Below are 27,622 nucleotides of genomic sequence, written 5' to 3'. Positions count from 1 at the left end.
GTTATAATAAAATCAATTTGTCCTATTTTTTGTTTGCTTTATTTTTTCATCATTTCACTTCCACGTTAAGGTTACTGCAGCACAGTCAGGGCTCTTAAATGTTCAACCCCATTTGTTTTGAGTTGCTTGCCGTACTGCTGGTGGAAAGAACATCAGCTACGCATAAAAGATTTACAAATTTAGTGCAGTCTAATTATGCACTACGTTTCATTAATTAAATATCAGGTAGCTCGCAGCCTGCGGTGATAGATGGCATGTGATAATTATAAGTTTCACGTTGTCAACAGTTCTTCCATTCAAAGCGCGGTCATGGATATTTTAATTTTTGAATATGTAGGAAAGGAAGACGGTTTTGTGCCACTTCCTTTAGCTATGAGCCTCGTCTGGTACTTGGTGATTAAAGTCAAAAAGAAACTCCAAACGCGCCTTAAAGAAAAGAGGCAGTGTGGCCAGCACACCCTGTGCTGCTGTTCTGCTGTGCATACTAGATACTTAAAAGCGCCACACATAGACCTACATTTGTAAGACATCAAATACATCAGTTTAATGAGCTCCCAAGACACACCGCCTCATGTTACAGGAGGATGTTTCACTGGGATGAGAGACAGGTGTCGTCATTTGGTTGTTTACCAATTATGCTGCTATGTGGAGTCGAAAATGTCCACAACCTTAGAGGAACATGCGCTGGTTTATACTCCTTTTGAGTAAGTGATTGAAATAGCTTTTGGCAGTCACTTCCACCTTATATCATGACTATTCTTGTTATATGAGCTCACCTTGTTCACGTCTTCAGTGACGTCATCAGGTGGTGGGCGGTTGCTGCTTCCCTCTGGAGCAGTTTCTGTCACACGAGGCGGACGAACATCACCGTGTCACAGTCTAGAAATTTCAAAATGGCACCAAAATCTCACATCACTTGGTACAAAGTTTAAAGGTAACACAGAAATGTTGTATTCACCTCACCCCGTCTCCACTTCAGCCTAAAAAAAAACTGCTTGTTTATTAAATACATGTGACTTTGTTTTGTCAGCGGCCTTTCGTTGTTAATAAACATCAAGTAAACACTGCGCTGCGTCCCATTCACTGTGTACGTACAACTGAGCACAGCTGATTAATTCCACCTGTGGTTTTCATCCCATAACACATTAAATCCAAGTCATAAAACTTCATTTATTTAATTTGAAATGGACTTTAACTGGTGTTTCTTGAATGAAACATGTCACAGGGCTTAGCTCTCAGTAGTTTGAACACACTGACGTGCTCACCTTTTCTTCTGATAAACGTCGTCAGTTGCCCTTTCCTTCCCATCTTTTCCGTTTTGGAACTCTGACCGTTGTTTTAGCGTAACGTTTCTCCTGCGTCAGCCACGTGATCGTCAATCTCGTGTCGGTGTAGACTAAACCATTTTCGACTTACCGAGGGGGGTTCGTGGATGGTGTGGGGTTCTTCCATCATGTTTCTATTGTTGCAAATACAAATAATTTGATATTTTGTTGTCACTTTTAATATAAAGGTTTTCTGAGAGAGCGCAAAGAACACATTTTTTTCGTTCACCTGAAATTAGTTTAAATCACCTGGTGAGATAGATCAATTCCCAACAGTTAACAGTCCATGCTGGCCTGAGTGTTTGTGGAAGAAGAAAGAAAGAAAGAAAGAAAGAAAGAAAAACAACAACATTGCAGCCAAACCGCCTACACATATAAACAAGGTAAAAACATTGTCAGTCATCTTTTGCTCTTCATTTTTCATCACAAATGTAAATGTGCTCCGTTCATGTTTAATCTCCTCTTCTGTTTGTCTCAAACTGCATTCTCAAGGATGGAGGATGCTGAGTTTTTGCTGTCTCCTTGTTTAAGTCTCCTGTGTGTGTTTGTGTGAGTGCGTCGACACTCAGCGAGCAGTGCGTGGGAGGACAGAGACCACATACAGTAGCTGCTTGAAACTCCCAGCTAGCAACACCAAAGCATAATGGATATTGGATTAGGCATTCCAGTGCCTCTTGGTAAACTAAACACCCACCATGGCCTCAGCGACTCAAACTCAGTTCATGTGAGGTTCTGTCCATCCATGCTTCATTCTGAAGTTGCAGGATACATGTTTCACCAGAAGAAGACTTAAAATGCATCTGATTGTACGACATTTCAGGTAAAGACTCAGGCAATACTTCCAATATATCTCTTGCTCAGAATTCATTCAAAATGCGGAAATCAAACCGTTGGCCATGCAGTTCGAGGAAACACACACACACACACATAATAAATGAAGGCAGGAAACGTTTGTGGGACCTGACTCGAGCGCATTTTTATTGAACGTTTATAACTGTTAAAAACATGTATAAAATTGGTCCTGTTTCAGAAACAAGGCACGCATAGTCATGTCAATGTTCAGTGTTCATGTCATTATTAGCATTATCATTTATCAACATCATCATCAGCATCATCAGCACGTTCCATCTCATTATGTGTCTAATAGTAGTATCAAGCATTCCCTAATATAAAAACACGTTCCAATTTTTTTTTTTTTCACAGAGGTTAAAATTTTATTCCGAGCAGCAAGACAATATTCATGCAAAGACGGGAGTGGAGGAGAAGATGCGAGCTGACTGGACTGACAGGCTGACGGGTCTTTAATAGTAGGTCTCCCGTTCCACCCACCCTGGACGCACAGGGAGAGAAAACAAACAAACAAACACGGGATTTAGAGGCAATTTCTTTGGTAAACCGGATATACTTGATGTCTATACTCCTCTTAGCCTGTCAGGATGATGGTAGAATAAGACTCTCCACCCTCACCAGGTACACACATTATCTACAAGGCCAAGGAAGATGGAAAAACAAGAGCGCGATGGAGGCAAAAGTGCAGAGGGAAGAGAAAAGATAACAGAAGCATGGATTCTGGACTCACCTCCTGGGCTGCGTCTGAGGATCAGCTTACGGATTTCATCATAGATAAAGATGAGCAGGGAGTAGGGGAAGGCGCAGAACCACCAGTTGGGCCTGGAAAACATACACGAGAAAAGAGATGAGAAACTGATCCGGGGCCCCGGGCGTGGATAAGCGACATGTGATAGGTGGAGTAAGCATGATAACCGAGTCGACCAGATATGTACGTGGCTTCCTGGTGGATTGCGAGATGGGTTTTTGTGCTTTACTCACTTGAGAGGGTACATTCTGAGGGCGACGTCCATGCCTGGGCAGTAAGAGAGGAAGGCAGCCAGGGCGGTCTCCTCAAACAGTCCAAAGATCAGGATCTTGTTCCTGAAATACACAGGGGAGCAGTTAAGACTTTGATAAAATGAAACCAGAGACCCAAACAAACTGGGAGTGACTGAAAATAGCTGGGATTTTAACTTGGTCCTCATTTTTGTGCCAGGAGTTCAAAAGCCCCAAATACACACAGGTTAACTCGAGTTCCTCCAAGAGGTGAACAGGACGATATGGTTCCAGCAGCAGAGTGTTTTCTGATGAAACATCCGCCACTCAGGCTTGAATGCTTCAGAGCTGGGAGAGGAGGCTGACGCGCGCTAACAAGTGTTTTTGGACTCACTTCATGCCCTGTTGGAAGACAGAGTTCCTCCTGGTCTTACAGATGATCAGATCGGCCCACTGGACGATGACGATGCTGACGAAGAAGGCCGTGTGGCAGGTGAACTCCACGATCTTCCTCTGCTCATAAGTCTGACAGGGAACACGCAGCAGAAAAAAAAGTTTAGACCAGGTGGTGATGGCCCAGATTCTAACCTGAACTTGTGGTCTGTGCAGTAAATGTCACTGACCCACTGCTGTCCATAGCTGTCCTCCAGATCATTGATGTATTTATTGTCCCAGGACACTCTGATGCCCAGCAGGGTGGCGGGCAGGAAGCCGTTTTCAGCCAGGATCACAAAGTAGGTGAAGAAACCTGCCAGCGCCTGGATCATACCTGCAGGAGAGAGATGTGATTGGATAAAGATGTTAAACTAAATCTGACACCAAACTACATTGGAGTGAGTCACTGCGTCAGTCTGATATTGTGAAGTCTTTTGATTGACTTGACTGAAGTGAGTTTTTCTTTTGAGCAGTTGTAGATGGATGAAGAAGTGCAGTGAATGAGGCCATGTAGAATGTGAAATTAAACCAGGAATCGATAAATAATTAAGAAAACAAACTGGCCTCCTGGTCGTCTGGGGGAAAACGAGATGGATGAGAAAGCGAATGAGTCTGGAAATTTGATTTGACTAAACCAAATGTCCTTTGATGAGTGAGTAAATGAACGCATGAGATTAGGTCGCCTGCTGAGGAGTGAGAGGATTAATCAAAACCAAAATGATTTCTGGGTCTTAACAAATCAGATGTTGAAATTACTCTGAGGGAAATAAACCGTAAAGATCCGACTGGACAGATGCAGAGATGCAGACCGAAAAACAGCGAGGTGTGTTTGCTTGTGTTCTGCTCTCATAAGGCAGCTCAGGAGGGTCAAGCCTATTCTTGGCTTCATGACCAAAGAGGGAAAAATCAAAAGCCAGAGGGACTGCTCCATCATCACTCAAACACACACACACTCCAGCTCTCTATCAGTCTAAGCCTATTTCTGGTGCACGCCACTCCTCCGGTTATCTCAGACCACCCAGATACTGAGCTGCCTTTCCAGAAAATTCCACCCAGGAGCCACGGGGAGCAAGCTCCTGGTTCTGGTTTGGTTGGAGCTGTGTACTTGGTCGACGCTGGCTTACCGATTTGTCCGTAGGCAATGCTGATGAGCCTCTCGTTCACCAGTTTGTCTGTTTTGGGGTTTCTGGGCTGTCTCTTCATGATGTCGCTCTCGGCCGCTTCATAAGCCAGAGAGATGGCAGGGACCTGGAGGACGGGACGCAGCACCAATCAGTGAGCACGTTGAAACGGCACAGAGAATGTTAAACCTCAGGAATACTGTGTGCTGCATGGTCTTAGTTTTGTTAACTTGCAGCACAAACTTTACCATGTCGGTTCCCAGGTCAATACAGAGGATGGTGACGGTTCCCAGGGGCAGGGGGATGTTGGCGATGATGAAGAGGAGGAAGGGGGTGATCTCAGGGATGTTACTGGTCAGGGTGTAGGCTATGGACTTCTTCAAGTTGTCAAAGATCAGACGGCCTGATGAGAACACAAGCCCACGCAGTCTATGTTTAGACTGGTCTATGACCCTTCCAGTTAAATAACATTTGAAAATAAAAAAATAGTCCTTCAGCTCAAAAAGTGCCTCATTAAATGCAATCTGTTACCTTCTTCCACTCCAGTAACAATGGAGGCAAAGTTGTCGTCCAGCAGGATCATGTCAGCGGCCTGTTTGGAGACGTCGGATCCGGCGATACCCATGGCGACGCCGATGTCGGCCTTCTTCAAGGCAGGAGAGTCGTTCACGCCGTCACCTGTCACAGCCACAATGGCCCCCTGCAGAAGGAAGAGTGTTGAGGGCGATGTTAATGTGTGTGTGCAGAAATGATCCTTTTGAAGATTTGATTTGAATGAGTTTATTTGAGAAATGCAGAGGAGCGAAGAATGGGAAGTCTGAGCAGACTTCAGCTGAGACGAGAAGTCAAACTGAACCGTGCGTGTGCAAAGAACGCTCGACCGAACTAACGGGTGTCACTTCCTTCTCAGAGTAAAGTCGGCATTTATGCTGTTGAGTGACATTTCCTTTTTGTGAAGTTACACTGTGTCACGCAGAATAATTTCCTGTTGTTCCTGAAAGGAAAGCTTCCATTGCCAAAAAGGTTTCAGGGCAAATCTGCTTCGACAGACCAGACAAATGAGATGAAAGTGAGTGGAGAAGAGACAGACGTGCGAGTCAGCGGCGAGACGGAGCTCCAGCTCTGGACAGAAGTGTGTTTGGATCTGAAGATAATCAGTGGATGCTCGACAGAAAAAAAGCATTGACAGAGAAAACGCGATTGTTTCAAATATTCCTCACTTTTGATGACAGTGAAAAGTATTTATTGCTGCCATGCCTTTAGAAGTGCACCAGCAAACTAAAAGGACCATTATTCATTCTACCTGATGCAGCAAATCTGTGCTCCTTCAAGCACAGTGAACGGAGACACGTTTGAAATATAACCTCCATCGCTCATAAGATGAAATGTCAAAAACAAATCATAACAAATCCCCCTCTCGCTCCTCCTGCAGGAAGTATGTCGGACACAATGGATTAGTTTATGTTAATTAACTCTCTTGCAACTTTCTGACAGACTCTCAGCTGTACTTGGAGTCCAAGTGCTTTATAATGACCAATAAAGAGCCAATATGTTACTAATATGCAGGCTAATAAGCAACTAGTTAATGGTGAATATGTGGATCTTAATATAAAGTGTGACCCACTATAATGTTGTTTATACTGGCAATTAATCAAGCCGTAATTGACAAAAGCATTTATGTCAATAAATGAATCCAAAGTCTGAGTCAACACAAAAACTGAGACGAGTTGTCGCTGCCTGCCGACGCACTCGTGAATATTCATGTGAGGTCACAGCATGACAGATGTTATGCTCCATTATTCTGCCAACTCAGTCATCAGACCAAAGAAATAATCACAAATCAGCATGAGGGGATATCAGATAGTCACACATGAATTTACATAATAAGGCGCGGGCATATGCTGTGTTTGCCAAACTGTAAAAGAACAGTACAAACACTGCAGAGGCTCCGAAGAGAGTGAGAAAATCCTCTCCATGACACACACACACACACACACACTCACACACACCTTATTTGTTTTGTTTCTACCTGTCTCTGGCAGCCCTCCACAATGATCAGTTTCTGCTGTGGGGAGGTTCTGGCGAAAACAATCTCAGTGTGGTACTTCAGGATGTCGTCCAGCTGCTCTGGGGACAGATCCTTCAGGTCTCCGCCGTGGACCACACAGGCCTTGGCATCTCTGGGGGGGGGGGGGGGGACACAAAGCCATGAGGTGACTTCAACTTCAACACACAGACAGCCGCAGTTACAACCCCGATTTAAAAAAAAAGCCTGGACGCTTTATAAAACTAAAGACAAGCACCCGAATAGTTAGAAATGGTTTCAGGATGTTTATTTTGGGTCATGTCTGATTTGTCCTACATCTGAACATACGCACTCAGGCTTCATCAGTGCCGTCAGTACCTCGGGTTGACTTCGTTGATTGGGATGTTCAGACGCGCGGCGATGTCCTCAATCGTCTCGTTGCCTTCGGAGATGATGCCCACGCCCTTGGCGATGGCCTTAGCTGTGATTGGATGATCACCTGTTACCATGATGACCTGCGAGAAGGGACGTTTGTGCCGATGAGTTTGACGACTCAACTTTCACGAACGCAGTCATTATAAGGTCGAGATTTATTATTCATGAGGCCGCTTGGAGGGCGCACAGCTGTACGTGCTGTCTGTCCACTCCACCTGCGTCTGCAAACCGAAACAGCTTTCACTAAATAATCACCTTGATTCCAGCGCTCCTGCACTTGCCCACGGCGTCAGGCACAGCGGCACGAGGGGGGTCGATCATGGACATGAGGCCAATGAAGCAAAGGTTTTCAGTGGGGAAGTTCACCTCGTCAGTGTCAAAAGCAAAGCCCTCTGGGAACTGCTCATCAGGCAGGTTGAAATGGCAGAAACCTGATGACACAAGACAAAGTTTAGGATGAAGCAAATGAAGTTTGAGGTTCTGCTCTTTTAATCAATCCCAGCAGGCGTCCATCCTCACCCAGCACTCTTTCTCCCAGACCTCCCAGTTCCAGGTAGGCGTTCTGGAAAGCGTCTTTCATCTCGTCGTCCAGAGGCTGCTCTTTGCCCTGGATCATGATGGAGGAGCAGCGGTCCAAAATCCTCTCCGGGGCTCCTTTCATCACCAGCAGATGCTTGGACTGTCCTTCAGGTGTGCCATTTTTGTGAATGGAGAGCTTGGAGCATGGAAGACGAAATAAAAACAGGTCACTTTGAGCATTAATGTGTGTTATACTGCTTACATTTCAACCTCAGCCTGTGGAAAGGCAGCCAGATAAAGCATGATAACCCGAAAAGAAATGAGCAAAAGCTAAATATGGAGTTTATGGCTTGCTTGACCTTTAAGCTTTTCCAAAAAACCTTATTAGGGAGCGAACAAACCGATTCTGTAAGGAGTCCATTTTTAACAATTAGCAAGCATTCATAGTGTTGGTAAAGGTCACACAAAGATTTATCCTAAGGCTGAGTTTCCTCCAAAGGTCTTCCACCAAGATCATTCTTACACTGTGGATTTACTGTCAACATGAGGAAGAGGAACGAAACTGACATTTAATATTTCAATAAGAGCCGATGACATTTTGAAACAATTAAAAAAAAAAAAAAAAAAAAAAAAAAAAAAGACATTCAGCTGGAAGGCTCTTAGCATACCTGGTACTTGTTGGTGGAGTTGAATGGGATCTCGGATATTTTGGGGTTCTTCTCCCTCATTTCCTGGACTGATCCGCAGCACAGCTCAATACATTTGAGCAGAGCCGACTCAGAGGCGTCACCGGCCACGTCTCTCTGGAGGAGCAGGATGGAGAGGGGAGATCATGAGATCACCGATCGTAAGTTATAATAGCAAACCTTTTGTTTGGTTTGGTGAAATATTGGTCTTTACATGTCTCACTGTCTTCCTCCACATACAACACATTTTTGTGTCCACCTACGATACTAAAAACAAAATCAGCCAGACAGAATCCTTTGGGAAGTCGGCCATGAGAGAAAAACGCTAATTTTCGGTATTTTCTATAATTACTGGCCTTGATAAACACCAACCCCATGTTTACCCTCCTCTCACTCTTGTAACAGTGACTGAGGGACAAATAATGAGCAGTGAGAGGGAATGACTGGTAATTAGAGCCATGATGCCAGCCAGACATTTACAGGTGATTAACACACACACACACACACACACACACAGAGACACACAGGTTATTAACACATGGTGGCAACCAGAGACTGGGCTCCAAGTGAAGTCTGGGAGCCAAGAGACATATGCACTACTGGGCGTGTGTGTGTTTGACAGTGGAAAAACAAGCCTGTTGGCCTGAGTGGCAAACATCGTTTTTTTATTTAGAGGTTATTTTACAAAGTTTTTCATGTCTGATATTAAGATCAAACAATCAGCCTAAAAGAGGAATTCACATATTCATCCACTGTTTCATTTGCAGAGTTTAAACTACAGAATTCATTGCTGCAGTCATGAGCAGCTGTATCTCCACACTCGGTATGAGGGGTCCTGATACTTGCCAGCCAATCACAATTTAGTCTTTCCTGTGGCCAAATTAGAAATTTCAAGTTGAAGTGAAATTAAAATTTTCGCCGAGACATCAGTACATACATTAGTGATGTTTCTTTAGACTTCTTCTGGTTAAAACTGTAATTAATACATATAATATTTCTACAATACAAGATAAGCTAACTAGCTTCCGCTTCTCTAGTGGTAGCTAGTTAGCCTAGCTTGCTGACTTCCATTTCCACAACACAACACACGGTTTCGACTGCCTCAGTCAAATGTCTGTACACTCATCTTTCATGGAGCACACTTGAACAGGTGTTGGCATTATGAGAAATGAAATGAAGCCAGTATCAGGAAAGAAGAACAATAGGGGCGAGGAACACTTGTTTGGTTTTGCTGTAATTTTCAAAGTGCTTCGAAAACGGCACATTCAAATGGGAACATGAGTCAGCGGTGCAGGACTTCTTTAAATCCTGCCCACATAATGAGCACACAAACGAAAGGCCTAGAACAACAGAAAAAGCTTTCTTGTTGTTTAACAAAGGATGAAAGACAATGCTGACATCTGTTTTTAGTTCTGAGAGCTAATTATTCCCCTAATAACATGAATTCATGTGAGAAACCTCTGTTCTCAGGTTGGTTGTCTCAAAGCAGCCTAAATATTTGTTACTATTTATTCAAGTAAACAGAGAAAAGAAATGCATTGCAGGAGAAAGAAGGATAAAAAAAAAACCCACCTTCAGGATTGGAACACTGTTCTGCTCAGCCAGGAAGACGGCGCGGTTGCAGAGTCCGGCGATTCTGGCCAAGGCAGCCCAGGTGGCAGAGCTCCTATCGAAGGAGGTCCCGCTCTGGTTCTCTGTGGTGTCGGCCTCGTGGATCTGGTTGTCGAACCACATGTGGGCCACGGTCATCCTGTTCTGGGTCAGGGTGCCGGTCTTGTCGGAGCAGATGGTGGAGGTGGAGCCCAGGGTCTCCACAGCCTCCAAGTTCTTCACCAGGCAGTTCTTCTTGGCCATACGCTTAGCAGTCAGGGTCAGACACACCTAGAGATGGGATCGCTTGGGTCAGTTAACGATAGACCTTTTTTTTGGGATCCATAATTGGACCTTTACTACTACAGAAACGCCAAGACTCACAGTGACAGTGGCCAGGAGACCTTCTGGCACGTTGGCGACAATGATACCGATGAGGAAGATGACGGCCTCCAGCCAGGTGTATCCGAGGATGAGTGAGAGGATGAAGAAGGACATGCCGAGGAACACGGCCACGCCAGTGATGATGTGGATGAAGTGCTCGATCTCAATGGAGATGGGGGTGCGTCCAACTTCGAGTCCAGAAGCCAGAGTGGCGATACGACCCATGACAGTGCGGTCTCCGGTGCTGATCACAATACCACGGGCAGTTCCTGTCGCAAGGATAGTCAGACATTTCTTTAGTATTTGAACAGATAAAATGCAGCACTGTCTCTGAATGGCTTTGGTGTATGTTGGCAGCATACCTTCAACACAGTTGGTGGAGAAGAAAGCAATGTTTCTGGTTTCCAGAGGGTTCTCATTGGAGAAGTCAGGAGTACGAGTCTGAGGCTCCGATTCGCCGGTCAGAGAGGAGTTGTCCACCTGGGAAATGAAACATCGACTGTGACTCAAGAAAAACAATGTGGAATCATCCGCCTTTGGAAAGAAAGTTCCCTTCTCTGGGAGGAAAAAACAAACTTCCTCCTCCAATGCGAAACCCTTTTCTGTGTGGTTTAAACAGCTACTCAGGGGCAGATGGCAGATTTGGGTCACATGACAGACTTTGGGCCCATAATGAAGCAACAGCTAAATGATGCAGGTGACAATATATAACAATAAATGATGCAGAGATAGATGGAAAAGCACAAGGCCTAATTGGGTCAAGTGTTGCTCTTGGGCCTTGAGTTTAGTTCAAGGCCCAAAATGGGTCATGGGCTTGTTTTCTGTCCCCTTAGTAAAACTACAGCGAATCACATGAAAAGGCCTGAGTCCATTTGTTCAAATAGTGACATCAAAGGCAAACTTTAAGAGGGCAATCTGGTGCTTCGAGCTCTTCTTCACAGTCTGATAAATGAATGTATTTTAATGTAATGTACAAGAGAGTGCTCAACATTGTTTGAAATCCACATTAAAAACAACAGAGAGTGAATAATTGCTCACATCCAGCAGTCTGCTGAGATTTTATGGGAAAGCTTCAAAAACAAGAACATGCCACAAACTTCAAGGGGTTCAAGGCACGAACAGATTCAACTGAAGCACAGCTGTGGGCTGAAGGAAGTCAAGGTGTTGCGCTGATGGAACAACGGCTTTCAGGTTAAACTTCTTAAATATGGGTTCCAAATGTGTGGAGGGCGCCCACCTTGCAGCCGTGGGCGGAGATGATTCTCAGATCAGCAGGGATCCTGTCACCACCTTTCACTTCCACCAAGTCACCAACCACCACCTCCTCGGCATTGATGTGCTTCTTCTCACCGTCACGGACGACCAGGGCTTGCTACGAGACGAGACATGACGGAGACAGACACTTACGTAAGACAAAGGGGAGAGTGAGACTGACGGCTTTCTCTGCTGTCTGTTTCAGATGCCTTCGCGTCCACATCCTGCAAGGCTTTCATTATTAACCTACAAATCATTCAACAGGGCTGATTCTTTTTCGTAGTTTCTTGTGATCTGATGGGGATCAATCATGGCTGCAATTACAGGAGTAAAAACTAAATAAAGATAAACAGATGAAAGGCTTTAAAATGTGACAGGGTACCTGTGGGACCAGGTTCTTGAAGGAGTCCATGATCTTGGAGCTCTTGGCCTCTTGGTAGTAGGAGAAGCAACCAGTGATGATGACGACAGCAGAAAGCACGACACCAAGGTACAACTGTGGACGTCAAAATATGACATTTACATTTCCTCAGCGTATGAGAGGCATTAATATCATTTTTAGGAACAAAATAGTCAGTTTCCTGTTCAGAGTTTTCAGTGTTCAGTTCAAGGCCATTATTGAAACATTTTAATCCAACCTGTTATTTAGGAGCCAGCTGAACATTATCTGCTGTTTCAAATCCTGAACCACAAACACCTCAAAATGAAGAAATATTTCTTCCGTTAGTACATTGGTTCTGGGACAGAACATTTCAGACTCACTTCTTCTGACTTTGCCCTCAGGTTTTACATCAAGCTAACTTCAAACATGCACAAGACTATCACATCAAGACATATTTTAAGGATTTTTCTTACATTATCATTTGCAGGCTCATCCTCCATTGCAGCCTGGATACCATAGGCCAGGAAACAGAGGATGGCACCAGTCCACAGAAGCATGGAGAAACCGCCAAACATCTGAAGGGAAACAGAACAGGAGTGACCTGTTAGGGCTGGGATTTGAGTAAGTACCTTCTCAATTCGGGACAACTTGGAAATTAGGAGATTGATGCTACGTTTAAACTTTAATGCAGAGGCTAAAAACCCCTGATAGGCATGAATATCAACAACTGTGCAAGCCACCGAGACAGTGTGCAACAAAGGTGATGTTACCTGTTTGCAGAATTTGACCCACTCTGGGGTGGTGGGAGGAGGAGTGAGGGCGTTGGGCCCATCACGGGCCAGAATCTCAGCAGCCTTCGCACTAGTCAAACCCTGATATGAGGAAGAAAAAACAGGTTCAAAACTTCTGATTCGCTGCCAGATGTGTCAACTGACTGATAGCTGACATGTTTGAAGTGAGATAAACAACCATGTCTCATTAAAAATACAACCAAATCTGATTCGCAGCCTTATTGTTTGCAAGCCAACCACACATGTACACACAAACTCACTGACACATATTCAAGTCCAGGGGGGACTGTAGGTGCTACTAGTTGCCTGGCAACACAGCATCAACAGAAAAACAGGGCCATTTCCTTCATCAGCAGGTAGGAGGAAGAAAACAGAGGGAAGAGGAGGAGGAAGCTGGGAGGGGAGTGAAGGTAAAGGAGTGGAGGAAGGAGAGGCAGAGAGAATCATATGAAATCAGGGCACGGGGGCTTCTGAAGGTAATAAATTATTCACAACCACTGCATACGCATGCATGCACGCAGAGCTTGGAGACCCCAGTTTAGAGGCACTGATTAACTATTCTCCTTGATCTTTCCTGCATGACCAGGAGCACATTTGCATGAGGAGAGAGGGCTAGATGGAGCTTGACAACCTCACATTTCTGCCATTTAAGGTGTAGTGAAAGTGGGTGAATATATTTAGTCCAGGTACTCACTACTTCTGACCAAGAAAGAGTCTCATTGTGATCATATTTCTGTTTTTAGATTCAACAGACAAGATGTAAAACTGTAAATGATGAGCCTTGCTGGTGCTGGTGGGCAGATTTTGTATCACTAGAATAAAACCACGTCAGCTGTGTCCCAGTTCCAGTCTTTATGCTAAGCTACGCTAACGGGCTCCTGGCTGTAGCTTCATATTCAGTGGACAGATATGAGTGGTATTGATCTTCTTATCTCACTCTGTGCAAGACTGCCAATAAGCAAAGAGATTTCATGCCGTACATGGAGTCAGAATAAAAATGTGGAAGTAGACACTGAGATGAGCCTTCGCTGCTGTGTGGTGAGCTGCTTTTTTTTTTTTTTTACATTATTTATAGTGAGTGGTGACACAGTTCCATGCTAATTATTTGCTGGAAAGAAACTGAGATCGGAAAACAAAACAGAAAAAATCATCCGTCTCTGTCTTGATCCACCTCCCTCTCCCTGCATCCTCCCCCCTCCTCCTCTCTGCGTCCCGATCGGCGCTCTTTGTTTAACAAACCCTGGGAGAGATGAGCCCGTGGTAGCTAATCACACCCTCAGTGACTCCTCTTTCATCATGTGAGAGGAGAGCTCAACAAAGTCCTCCATTTAATTCATCTGAGCCTCATTTATCATTCAGCAACTGACAGACTGAAGAGAAAGATGGAGGTTAATGGCAAACAGCGGCCAGCGCTGCTGCTGATATTTGATATTTATCTGATCTCTGTTCAGAACTACATTACAGTGCCAGAGTTTGGAGTCAAGATCACTGGCCGCCAAAATGACGTCTCAGTGTGATCTATAAAGCTGCAGGTGAGACACGTTTCAGAAACATAACGTCCTCGTTATCGCACTCACGTTGTTGAGGTCCGTTCCATATTTGCGATTGAGTTCATCAAGGGTCAGCTTGTGGTCGTCCTGCAAAGACACACAGAGAAAAGACAGTGGCATCAGTCCAGTGTTTATATCTGTGTGTGCATCCGCTGTGTGTGTGTGTGTGTGTGCGTTCAATGTGCCAAGAGCAGGTGACATTTACAGCGCATTGTGTGCTGACCTTTCATGTTAAAATGAGTGCCTCTCACAAGGTAGAGCGACAACAATGACAGAGAAACATTCACAGTTTAAGGGAAAGAAAGAATGGGTGAGGAGGCAACAAAAGACACAGGGGGAGGTGAGAAGAAAGCGAGAAAAGAGGAGGAGGAGAGTAGGAGGAAGAAAGAGGAGAGGAAGGATAAAAGGGAGAGGAGGAAGAGCAGAGGGAAGATGGCAAGTGGGCAATAAATTGACAAAAGAGGAGCACGAAATGAAGTGAGGAGGGAAGACAGGGAGAGAAGGAGAAAGTGAGGGAGTTGGATAAAAAAGAAAGGACAAGCAGGCACAGATCAAAGGAGAAAAAACACTAATCATCTGCACTCTGAGAAGCTAATTTTAAGATATTACAGCACACAGGCAAACCCCGTGGATCAACTGGATCAAGAAATCCATCTACATGTGCTTCATCAATGTAAAGTGCAGTTAAAAACAGGAGTTTAATGAACGTACTGAAGATATTTTAGTATTTTAACACCTCTAATTTTGCTGTTTTTTAATTTAGTACTGTGGTTTTACATCATAGCAAAGTGGCAAAAAGACATTAAGAACTAAAACTGGCACAATCTGGCAGAAGGGGACAGTGGACAATCGAAGGAAGACGTCCTGAGGCCAGTGAAGGGAGCGAAAGACAACAGTGAAGCTGAGACACTCACCATATCCACTTCCTTCTTCAGTTCATCCATATCCTTTTCTTTCTTCTTCCCCTTGCCCTTCTTCTTGCCGCCCTGCTCCGAGGTCGCAGCCAGCTCATACTGCTCACGTCCTTCCTGGAAATGCAACGATGGGGGGCAAAAAATGAGAAACTGTTTAGTCACCCCAGTAAAAACTCTGAAAAACAGATTCACTTACCATTACTGCAGTGCTGAGTTGAGTATAACACTAGCTACGGGCGCAACTGCTTTCAGCCGAGACAGAGCGAGAAAACTGGGACTCAACACAGGGACTGAAAGTACAACAGCTCCTTTCAACCAAGCCACCCAAAGGGTTAGACATGTGCTGGATTTGTTGTCATGCCAGCTCCGGTCGCAGGCAATGAGCTGGTTAGCACTGCTCCCTCATTTCTTTTCTCTCATGTTTGTCTCTGATGATGCTTTTCAAGCAACACACAAGCTTTGGGAGATGTGTCACAAAAGCTGTAATACACACTGGATATTCCGAGGTGTGATTATAGTCATCTCGGTGCAAGCTGCCCTCTACACTGCTGTGTTGTCACTATAATGATGACATAGCGTCAAACATAAAATCTTGTGAATTTGGGCGAATACCTCATGGGCCCTTTGGGTGGAGTTTAAATGTGTATTCTAGCAAAGCGAGCCTTAGTTAACACATAAATGTGTTAACTTTCTGTCAACTTGCACGTTCCAATGTGTGATGGCCTTCTCAAACAAAGGTTCAAACTGTGTTATTTGAGTACTTTCAAGGGGGTAGACCATGCATAAGTAACAGAATGACAACTGCTGAGGTGTGTCTGATGCAACGCCAACACATCTGATGATGACTCAAAATGCCAAAAGACGTTTTGTCATACTGCATCTTTTTAAAGACTCCATGTGGGTCAATGCACTTCAAACCAGATACGGAAGAATGAGTAAACACGGCCCAGTCCAAAATGGAGAAAACTGTGGCCTAAATTGGGGAGACAAACTGCCAAAAACCTTAACAGTCCAAGAAGAAAAGAGTCACCTCTTTCCTTGTCACACAGAGTTAGGTTGTGAGATCAAGAGCCCCGCTGGACGGGCCGAGGAGTGATGAAAGCCTTGGATCCTGGCTTTATGGACACAAGAGCCATCTGTCTCTGCAAAAAGAGCCCTGTGGGGATCCACTTTTTCAGCAAACTTTTGAAAGGCTTTCTATAGTGAGAGCAGAAATTTAGAAACCATCAGCGAGTGAAGGCGCAGGATGTCAACATTCTGCACCACCAGTTGACTGGAACTACTTTAAAACCGTGATGATCGCCGACTGCAGGTGTTTACTGATCAGCGGGATATTTCATAACCTCAAGTAAAATCTGACTTCCCCCTGAAATGATCAGTCAAGCTCAAGAGTCACTTGGAGCGACGAAACCAAAGGGAGGAGCAGGCGTCGAGTGGTTTTCGGTCAGTCGGAAGATAAGTGCTTTTTTTTTTTTTTTGCCTGCTGAGGCAGATTAGGCTGCAGGGTGAGAACAAATCCACTTATTTAACACCCACATTTTGCAATAATGGGTGCTACTGGCTGAGTGAGAAGAACACGCAGAGCTTTACTCATTCAGCAACTGCTTTCCCAAACACAACATCACCAATGGAGCAACTGAGCCAAAACCCCAGAGAGGAACAATAAAACACATTCGAGCCATAATCACACATGGAGACATTCTGTTGATTTTCACTCCGACTGTGACACAAACTCTCTTTCTGTAAGCAGGATTTTAATTGAAAAGAGAGAGCAGGCAGAAACAAACACCCACATCCTTTGAGAAATATCGTTAACGTGCGTTTCTTCTCTCACCTGACGTCCCCCATCACCCCATCCGCTGTGGCACTTCAGCACAGGGGACATCCAGGTGTGCTGTCCACATTTTTGTGGACGGCACATGTTTGCAGCATCACTTACCAGGTGAGGAATGTGTGGGCTCCTTAGTGTGTGTGTGCTCATCACACAGCGGGAGAGAAAGTTGAGCCTGTGTGTGTGTGTTTCAGGTGGGTAACCGGAGATCGCAACACTAGAAGCCGACATCGATTAGCGGTTAAGGCTCATTTATAATTCAGCACTGTACAAGGATCAGAGGTGTTAGCATGTTGGCAGGGCTGCCGAAAGACCAAGTGACTACTAATGAGCCATTTGTCTGCATGCGACACCACAGTGCACAGCAGCCATTTTGAAATGTCTTCAGAGGGCGATATAGTGGACGCAGAATGACCCGAGTGCGGCTCACCCATGTTGACATGACCAAATATGGACATCCTGCACACAGTCGCAGTCATGGAAATATGCTAACTAATGTTTTTCTACTGCATTAGCCTTTTCAATTTTCCCAGGGAGTCACCAGAGCAGAGTGTGTGATCCCAGCACATGTTGTTATTGTTGCTCGAGCCCCCCGGCCAGCTAAGCTGGGAAAACACTGAGCCTGGTTCTGGCTCACTGCGGCCAGATTCTAGCCTCTGGACCCCTGAGAGCCCCCAGGGGCCATCTGGCTTGAGGCAAATGATTCACAAACAGTGGTCCAGAGCCTGAACGCAGACATGACAGAAGTGCAAGTGGTTTGTTTGACCCCCAATTAAATACTATTATATTTTCAAAGTTACATCAGAATATAATAACTGCTGTCAAATGCATATTTCTGGAAAAAAACAAACTGTGGTAGACTGGTAGATGCTGAACAATAAAAAGGTTTTTGCTTGGTTGCTTGTACTAATAATTTGGTCAGAACCAATCTACCATTGGTACCAACAGTTACTAATAAACTGAATGCGTTGAAACAATAAGTCAATTTATTGATTGACAGAAAATTTTGTAAAAAGGAAGCGAGCACAAATCTCAAATGTGACTATTTGCTGGTTTTCATGTCTGTCGATCCCTGACAACAGACTCAAAGAGCAAACTTCTCAACTGCAGCGTCATGTTCTGCAAAGCTGCTTCCATATTAGACCAGCAGTTGTTGACACCTTGACAAGCAAGTCAGGCCGGAGCTGCTGTGCACAAACAGCCCCACCCCCCCCCCTCCGACATTTCCTTTAAAAGACAGAGCAAACTGCAGAGTCAAGGTACCGACTGAGTGATCTCAAAGTGCAGCCAGCTGTGATTTCTCCCTCTGCCCTGCGACCAGAGTTTGTCTTCCCGGCGCCGCCTCTCACCCGCTCTGTTTAGCCAATCGGAGCGTTCGTTTCGGCTCGCTTCACGTGACGCTGAAATCTTATTTTTATCTCATCTGAAATTTCAACTCAAACAGTGCTAACAAGCTTTTTCTGATAAGCCGGTCAAAAGTATCTTCAGCCAACACGTGGCATTTGCAATCAGACGGCCATCTTCACCAACACCAAGCAGCTGATCACACATCTCCACCCTCATTAACACTCCGTCCACTCCACCTGACTGACACTGTCTTCATTCTCTGTTTGCACTTTCATTATTCTTATGAGGACGGACAGCTTGGTGACTGTACATACAGTTATTTCCAGCCGAAAGTCAACACACGTTCACGGGAGAGTCCCATTTGAAACAAGCAGACCACAAGAAGTTCCCTCAGAGCTGTTCTGAGACCTGTCTGGGATTTATTCAGCACGCTCGACTCGTACAGAAATGAGTTCACCCACTCCAAACCACTTCCTGCTGAAATGCCGCGTTTCCCTGCACTCATGCTCTCTCATCTTCTGGTCGTGGTATCACACGAATCATCTGCGACCGACATCAGACAGACAGCAGCCCTGACTGGTGCACCAGCGTCTCATCTGTGTTTGCATATTTACCCACAAACACATCCATTTTTTCACACTTATACAGTCTGTTGAGGACACATTGAGGGGATTTTGAAGGTTTCAGTAAACCTGCCAGGAGATTTTTTTTTTTAATCTATGGTTCAAAACATGCATATGATGAGTACTGGGGAAGCCATTTCCACTATTTTTCATATTTAATTTATAATTTATTTAATTAATAATTTATTTTTACAGTGCATGCCACATGGTTGCAACTAGGGGTCCAAAATACATTGGCGATACCCTGGCACCAAATATCAATACTTTTATTAAAACATACAGGCGCTATAAACAGATCCCAATTTCTAATATTTCTATAATATTACCTGTGTTATTTTCCACGTTCCCGGATAAAACACAATGTTCTCCCACAGGAGAGCAAACCCTCACCTTGAGGAGTAGCGTTCAAGGCCGACATCAACACCTCAGGAGCAATGAAGCGGGAGGAGTGCGTATTGACAGAAAAACAAAAAAAATCAAAGCATAAGGAGGAACAAAGGGGGGGGGGGTGAGAAGAGGGCATGAGGAGGAGAGCTGGAGGGATGCTCCGGAGCAACGCCGTGACAGAAGATGACAGAAGTGGAGAAGTATTTGCTGCGATGAAAAACAAAAACATGACAAACTGGTGTGGAATCTCTCTCTCTCTCTCTCTCTCTCTCTCTCTCTTTCACTCACTCACTCACTCACACACACACACACACACACACACACACAAGCCTACTGGACACAGAACAATGGCCCTTTGTACATCTTCCATAAAATCTGCATCAAAAACACCAACAAAAGGCTCAGAAATCTTTTCATGTGACTGTTAAGACCACGGCCATGTGGGCTGCTTCATCCGGCAGCGAGGCTGACCGACGCTGCATTGTCCTCAGCCTTCATGGAGATTTGCAGGAATTTCAAAGTGGACTATGGCCCAGAAACAAAACTTGGCAAAAAAGGCTTATTCACGGATGTTTGTTTGCAAAATTCCTTTCCTTCGTAGTCCTGGAAGTGTCAACCAGGCTGCAGCTAAATCTGATCACAGTCTGCAGGTTACAGACCGGAACGCCTCATTCAGTGACGTCAGGTTTAGTTCGACCAGTTTGGGTTTTGGTTTATTGGTGAACGAAGGCCGACGCTGATCCTGATTCAGCTGGAAAGCTGAAGGGAACTAAAAGTTAATAGGACTTTTGGTTTATGAGAAAAATGACGTCCAGTTGGAGAAACAAGAACAGGAAAACGAGGATCAGTGTGAGGAGCCTTTCGAGGGAGATCAAATGGCTGAATGGACGAGCCTCTCCGCAAACCACCGAAAAAACCATGAATTTCTGAGGCCTCTCTCCACCTTCTTACTCTCTTTCCCATTTTTTACTCGCTCGCCTGAGAGAACAACGTCCCTGAAGGCTCAAACAAACATCAGAAGAGAGCGTTTGGTCAAGCGGGCGCATATTTTAAAGCGCACACTTTTTACAGGCAGACTTGAATTCCTCTGAACAGTCCTCGCCAGTGCCGGGGTCTTTTGCCAGACACACAAGCTGCTCATTCAACTGTGCTCTCTCTCTCTCTCACACACACACACACACACACACACACACACACACACACACACACACACACACACACACAGTCGGGACTTTGCCCGGTTGCTACCAGCGACTATTGCCCCACCTCTTGAGATATGTGAATGGACAGAGTCAAGTGTTGTCGCCCCTCCCCCACCTCTTTCTCCCTCCTCCTTCCCATGTTCCCCCTCTCCTCTTCCCTTTCTCTCCCTCCTCCTTTATTCTTTCATTTCCTCTAACCGGCCCCGTTTTCTGTCCAAACCGTGAAAAGAAAGTGTGTTCATTAACACGGGGTCGTGTTTAACACTCCCTTCACGTCCCGAGCAACTTTCAGCTTTCTCCAAGCAGAACAAAAGTGAATGAATGAATGAATGAATGAATGAATGAATGCCCGTCCTTGTTGGACACTTGGTGGGCACTTTTCTACGGCCAGGATGACGCAAACCACCACTGAAGTGAAAAATGTGCAAAATGCCACCAGTCTCAAAAGATCATTTCTTAACATGCATCATCCTTTTACCATCACTGTCACTTGTTCATATGTCCTCTTGAAACCAGGAAGCCAGAGATATTTTTACAGTTTTACACATCAGTTGTGGAGCGTGTGCTTATTTTGTCTTTTTTTCTGACTGCTGCTGAAACACATGCACTGCAGGAAATATCTAAAACGACCGGCCACTCCATCCCACCTCTCTTTTGGCACCTTTAAGGTATATTTTGCTTTGATATATCTCTCCCACTGCACATGTTTTGATGCTTTTTGTTGATTTGTATGGCTTTATTAGCATGCCGTGTTGAATGTGCGCTTACGCCTGTCATGAACTCAACCTAAAACACTTGGAAACCGGTGGAAAAAACATCCAGCCTTCGTTTGCAACCCTGTTGCTGGTCCATCCTGTTCAATAAGGCATCCTGCTGCTGACACAGATGAGCTTTTAAGGCACTTAAAATTTTAATGAACGAAAAGAAATTTCAATCGGTCCACAATCCTCTGCAAAGAACACACGCGGTTACTTCATCAAACACCTTGTGGTCCTTGCATTTCATGGCTGATTATCTGCAAAACAATGCTAATTCCTCATATGTCCAAATGTCTTCAGCCATCTTACGAGACAAGGGATCTTTTCTTTATGTTCCCTGTGAAAAATTTCATTTTGCATTCTTCAAAATAGGCTGCTCTCTATGTGGGGAAAAAACAAGTCATGCAAGAGCCCTGGAGCTGCTCTGGACTCCAATGAATGAACCAGTAAATCAATGGCTCTTTTTTTCTCCAATTGCAGGCCTTAGCCACACCTCCATGACATTAGCTGGCCAAGACACCATCGCTACAAGTTGCATCATTTCCTCAAGAGGGGGAAAAGCTGAATATGTCACACATACTTGTCTCAAATATGCAAGACTTCCTGTGTGTTCATTTTGTCATAATCACATGAACAAACTGCCCAGTGTTTCAGGCGACGCAGTTTTTAGGATGTGGATCATGGCACGGAAAAGGTCAGATTCCCTCATGCAGGAGATGCATGGACAGAGGCGGAGGAACAGTGTGCTCCGGAGTTTGTTATTTTTAATGCGAATGTTCCACTTTGGCCGAGCAACAGGCTCGCAGTGAAAGTTCAAAGAGCTGCCACAGAAAACAAATCACACGGCTCAAGCTGCTTAGTCAAACAGAGGCAAAGACGGAGGGAGAGATGGCATGTGAAAGGACTAGAGAGAGAGGGAGGGAGGCAGAAAGGAAAGCATGGAGGGAAAGAACAGAGCAGCAAAAAGACGGATGAAACAAGGTACAAACAACGGGGGAATTACACATGGGGAAAAAAAGAGGGAGTCGGGGGATGGAGTGAGCGTGAAAAAGAGGAGGAGGAGAGAGGCAGTACGCTGTGTTCTGTCACAGACAAGAGGTGGCGTGTGACAAAAGCCTCCGTTAATACACACTGACTGCCGAGCGGAAAGAATGTTAAATCCTCAGAGAGACAGAGAGAGAGAGCGAGGGAGAGAGAGAGAGAGAAAGAGAGGGAGATGGACAGAGAGAAGGAAAACAGGTACAAACAGAGAGAACAAGAGGGAAACAGACTGTGAAGAATGGATGTGAAGGTGGAGTCGGGGTGCCCCTTTGGCTCAGATTGAAAGTGGCCGAGGGCGGCATCCCAGGTCAGTTCACAGCGGGAAGAACGGTGTGACGAGTCCTCACTCGGAGGTGTGCTCGGGTTGGTTTATGGTCGAGTGCTGAAACTCACTGACCCCCGTTTTTTAAGCCTCTGTGTTTGAAAGCATGAGGAACAGCAAGATCTGCCAGCGCGCCTTTCCATCTCTCCGAAGACGGGTCGCCGTATGAACTGCTCTCACATAATGTGCACACTTTAATGTGCAAGCGTTTCATAAAACAGCAAAACACCGGAGGAATGAGTGTCAGCAAAACCCTCGTCTTTGGACAAGCTGTGCCTCTGACTAGAGAGGCGGCTTGCTGATGTGCTGTTACAGATTTAACAGTGAGCCTTTAAAGTGTGCAAAACATGCAGGAGTTCAACCTCGCCATCATTGCATCGCAACATGCATCAGCTTCCAAGACAGATGATCTCACACGTCTTCATGTACATGCACTACGTTTGAAACTTCCCTGGACGCAGGATATGAACTCAATGACACTTGTATGATTGTATGCATTCTGACATTTGCGGTTATGAACTGTGCCAGTGCAGATATATTGGCCGACTTTGTTATTCAGGCAGTTTGAGAGAAAAGAACCGAGCCAGGTAATGTTATGAAATATTCAGTTGGACCCCCCCTCATTGGTCTCCTGCGAGTTCGACAGCTGTCTCCTCAATTCCTGCCCTGCATCGCTGGCCGGTTCACCAGACTGCGTTTCGGAGAGCAAAAGTTATCGTCATTTCTACAAGACGAAAAAGAGAAATCATCCACTTCGATGTAAACAAAGTTTCCTGATCATCTCATTTAAAGACCTGCGATGGATCATTCGTCAGACTAAATGATGGATGTCGCATTTTAGAAATGCATCCGTTTCCAGCCCCACCCCAGCCTCTCTGCCATGTCTGGGAGCCAAGTTGTTCAACGGTGGCAATGCGGCAACTGGTGCCTCTTGGCTCCCCCTAACATCCCCATCACCACCTCCCCTCGCTGAAGCAATCAATCTCTCCTCTCAGCTCGCTCGCTTTTTTTTTTCTGTTTATTGCACTGTGATGAGAAAACACTGAAAAGCATAAAAGGGGCAGCAAAAGGGCAATCTCATATTAGAAATGAGCAGGAGGTGGTGTCCAAAACATGACAAAAACAGTCATCGCTGCTAGACTCGTCTCATGCTCGAGCTCCTTCTCACAGCCCTGATTCTTCTCCATTACAACAAAACAACTTCTCATCCTCCCTCTCCTCCCCCTCCACCTCTCTCCTCCTCGCACCAGGAAAGCACTGTAGTGGCGATTATCTCTTCCAAGTCTCGCTATTTGTCTGTGCCAGCACCGAATGTATTGGAGGAGAGGAGAGGAGGAGTGGAGGGGGAAGCAAAGGAGGGGAGACGCAGTGGGGAAGTGGAGGGTGGTTGGATGGGGGCAGGGCATGGCTTTCATCACATATGGGAGGAAAAAAAAAACCCCAGCAGCAGCCAAGAAACCAAGAGAGAGTGAGCAAAGATTTTCAGAATCGTAAATGAGCATCACGGAGAAAAAGGAGGAAGGAAGCGAGACTGAATGAGCCATTCTGCTTCACATCTCCCGCCAGATCTTCCTCTTGGTCCACCGTCCTCTGCCTCCATCCAACGCTCCATCCCTCGCAGGCTGAATCTATAATGAGTGTTGCTATTGCGCAGCATGGCAGGGTGTGGCGGCGACTGATATTTCATACAACAGGGTTCAATTTCATCCCCTGCAGTTCATGTCTGTGGAGAATAACAGGTGTGATGTGGCCACAAATCAAAGTAAGAGGCCACGAGAACAATAACAGAGGGGCTGCTGGTAAATCTATGAGAGGATGCCTCCTCATAGAAATGATGGGACGCTCCCTCTAAACCCCATCTTCCAATATTTATGGACAACTTGGACTACTGATTTGTGATATGATCTATTCTAATCGCAGGATCAATAAACTGTCAATGATGGATGACTGTAGTTGGTGGGCATTGCACAGCTTCAAAAGCAGCAAGAATAATCAAAAACCACCTCCTTCACAATAAAAGCTTTACTTTAATGCTGTTTGACTACAGAGCATGAGCCCGTCAACCTGAACAGCAGCCACACTCCAAGATATTGCCCCTTATTGATGCATAGATCTGACTTGAGATCAGGTTAAGATAACTGGTCACAGAGCTTAAAATCTGCCAGCAGAGCAAAACGTGGGCTGGACTCTTCTAACATATCCCTCCCACTGCCAAGCCATTCTAACCCAGAACACAGCTGCTCTCAACATGCAGCACTGAGGCTGAGAAAAGCTTCAAAACAGCAGCAAAGGTTTCCTCCAGAAGGGAGAGCATCACTGAGGGAAAACTACTCCATGCATGTTAGCAAAAGCATATCTGGCACTTTTTTTTTCTTTGTTTTTCTTACTCAAATTAGACTAAAACAGCCTCCCAGACCGTGAAATAGCCCCCCGCAGCCATTCTTTTCCCAGTTCAAATGGTTTTACTTCCACAGCTGCAGCGTCGCAGCTAAATACCGTTAGCTCGTTAAACTTTGACAGCCCGGCCGTTTGAGAACATCCCGTTATGTAACCGGACACCGAGCCCCTCGGAAGGCACGGAGACGCGTCTCCTGAACTTTTGTCTCCGGAGAGGGGTCTCGAGCGCTGGGGGCTTCAAACACGGAAGTGGTCAAAGTAGTTTCACGCAGCGGGCATCTGGGGAGGAAAACGGAGGCTCGTTGCTTTTCTGAACGCATGTGAGCCTCCGCCACCCCCCGCATCAACATCAACACCGACAAACTCGACCACTTGTTTGAATGGCGAACTTTTAAAAGCCGCCTCGTGCCGCCAAATCTCTCTGAGTGAACGATATAAGCACCTGTGAAGTGAAACAAAGACGACATTTATACTTACTCCTCGTCCCATGGTGGCACAGATGTGGACTTTGTTCCCAGTTCAAGTAAAAATTGAGAAACAAAAATCCACCTTAAAAAAAATATGTACAGTTAAAAAAATATTAAAACAAAATAAAACTCCTGGATGTGTCCGTTCTTCTTCTTTTTTTTTTTTTTTTGTTTTTTCTTTTTTTTCTTCAGCACGTGTCACTCCTCCACAACGCACATCCGAGCTCGCGAGCCGCCGCGGCAGATCCTCCAATACTTATAGACGGCGTTCCTTCCATTGTGACGTCGACGCCGTTTGCCATGGTAACCCCACGGATGGAGGCGGGGCGTCCTCCATTATTGGGCGTTTTTCTTTTTTTTCTCTTTTTTTCAGTTTGCAGCGCAACACACACACACACACACACACACACACAAACCACACATCATTCAGCATGGAAGGACTATTCGATACACTGATAGCTCACAAATACAAACGTCAGAGCTGAATTATCAACAGTTATTAGAGTGTTACAGGAAAATACTGAAAAAAGAAAGATGCAGTAGTTTGAGAAAAATAATAAACATTTTCCCCCACAATACACAACTGTACATGCACCAAATCATGAATAAAATATCTTAAGGTGCTGCCTGTGTTGGCTAGTTAGCTCAACTCGTTAGCTACAAACAGCTAGCCAGGCTAAGTCCACAATCCACCAGCCAGCACCTCTAAAACTCACTGATGAGCATGTAATATATTTGCAGACAATTCTTCCTAAAGTGGTTCCCTGGCTGCTCCCACATAACCCTCTGTAAACAGGTGAATTGAAATATTAAAAACTTTAATAACAGGTAGATTTTGTGACTTTCTGACAGAGCCAGGTTAGCTGCATTCCAGTTTCCAGTCTCTGTGCTAAGCTAAGCTGCTGAAACATATGAGATCGATCTTCTAACCTTAGCGAGCAAGCAAGCAAGTACATTTCCCAAAATGTTCAAGTATTGCTTTAAACTTCAACTGCACTGTTCCGCTGGGAAAAAAGGCCCACCTCCACCCTCGTCTGCCACACACATACACACACACAAACACACACACACACACACACCCGCACATGCATTTGATTCATCTGCACCTCACCCGGCTTAACAGCTGGGTTCGCAGACACCTCCCTTCACCTGCTGCTTTGACAAGGTTGTTGCGCTGATAGCGGGCAGCCAACTTCTGAACTGACAGCTTCTAAATCCAGAGGTGCAAAAGCAGATTCATCTGTGTAACACTGCCACTGCCGTACGACAGATGCGCCGCAGCACTGCACTGGCCTATCAGCAATGCATCTGACACCATCCACAAACAGCAATCTGTTTACGTGTTTAGTGATACAAAGATGTAAATAGTGCTGCTTGAGATTCCACAGCATGTGTCGACCCCCTTTAGCTCTGGGGCCCCCTGAAAGTATTCCCCCTCTCCCCCTGACCAGTGGAGCCCCTGTCCTTTGTTTCCTCTAACATATTTCTGTCTTCGTTGTCTCTGGGCTGCAAATATTCACAACCTGAATCCCGGCTGGACGATGGAGGGAGCGTTCCACTCAGGGAACCCATCGATTATCACACTGCGGCCATTCTTGCAAGTTTAGCTGTACTGTACCCCAGCAGCAGCACCATTACGGCCATTTGCATGTGTCCCAGAAGCTCTTAAACCCTTTCATCCCACAACACAAACGAGAGATTTAGTCTTTCATCCCTGGATCTAAGCCTGAGGCCAGAAACACGCAGCCACTTGTTGTACGTACGGACAGAAGAGGCGTGTCAGCCTCACCTCATGCAAACCTCTACCAGAGCTTCATATTTTATGTATTTCTAAGGCCAACATGCGACATGTAACAAATTCCCATCATTTCTCTCCTGTCTGCAGCTTTCATCAGCCACATCAGCAGGCTGTGATAGGTTTTATTTTGCAAGCAACGGACCCGTGGCAGGCGGGATGAGCCCACCATTGGAGTGCTATTGTATCCTGATAGGTAGACTGTGTCACTCA

General features: G+C 45.4%; 1 protein-coding gene across 1 annotated transcript; it reads right to left on the bottom strand.

Moving 5' to 3' along the window:
* Positions 1 to 2,275: 2,275 nt before the first annotated feature.
* On the bottom strand, positions 2,276 to 25,871 carry LOC143315701 (sodium/potassium-transporting ATPase subunit alpha-1). The gene is made up of 23 exons (XM_076723036.1): positions 25,625 to 25,871; positions 15,240 to 15,353; positions 14,353 to 14,412; positions 12,755 to 12,856; positions 12,458 to 12,559; positions 11,985 to 12,098; positions 11,586 to 11,720; positions 10,711 to 10,828; positions 10,349 to 10,617; positions 9,947 to 10,255; positions 8,357 to 8,491; positions 7,689 to 7,884; positions 7,425 to 7,600; positions 7,113 to 7,249; positions 6,738 to 6,888; positions 5,240 to 5,408; positions 4,957 to 5,111; positions 4,712 to 4,835; positions 3,776 to 3,921; positions 3,547 to 3,677; positions 3,156 to 3,257; positions 2,905 to 2,996; positions 2,276 to 2,655 (listed from the first exon to the last, which is right to left on the bottom strand). The coding sequence occupies exons 1-23, from the start codon at positions 25,634 to 25,636 to the stop codon at positions 2,627 to 2,629; spliced, it is 3,078 nt and encodes a 1,025-aa protein (XP_076579151.1). The 5' UTR covers positions 25,637 to 25,871; the 3' UTR covers positions 2,276 to 2,626.
* Positions 25,872 to 27,622: the final 1,751 nt, after the last annotated feature.

Source organism: Chaetodon auriga, chromosome 23 (assembly GCF_051107435.1).
Source record: "Chaetodon auriga isolate fChaAug3 chromosome 23, fChaAug3.hap1, whole genome shotgun sequence".
NCBI lineage: Eukaryota > Metazoa > Chordata > Actinopteri > Chaetodontiformes > Chaetodontidae > Chaetodon > Chaetodon auriga.
The sequence above is the reverse complement of the archived record's forward strand: the minus strand, read 5'-3'. Positions and strand labels throughout refer to the sequence as shown.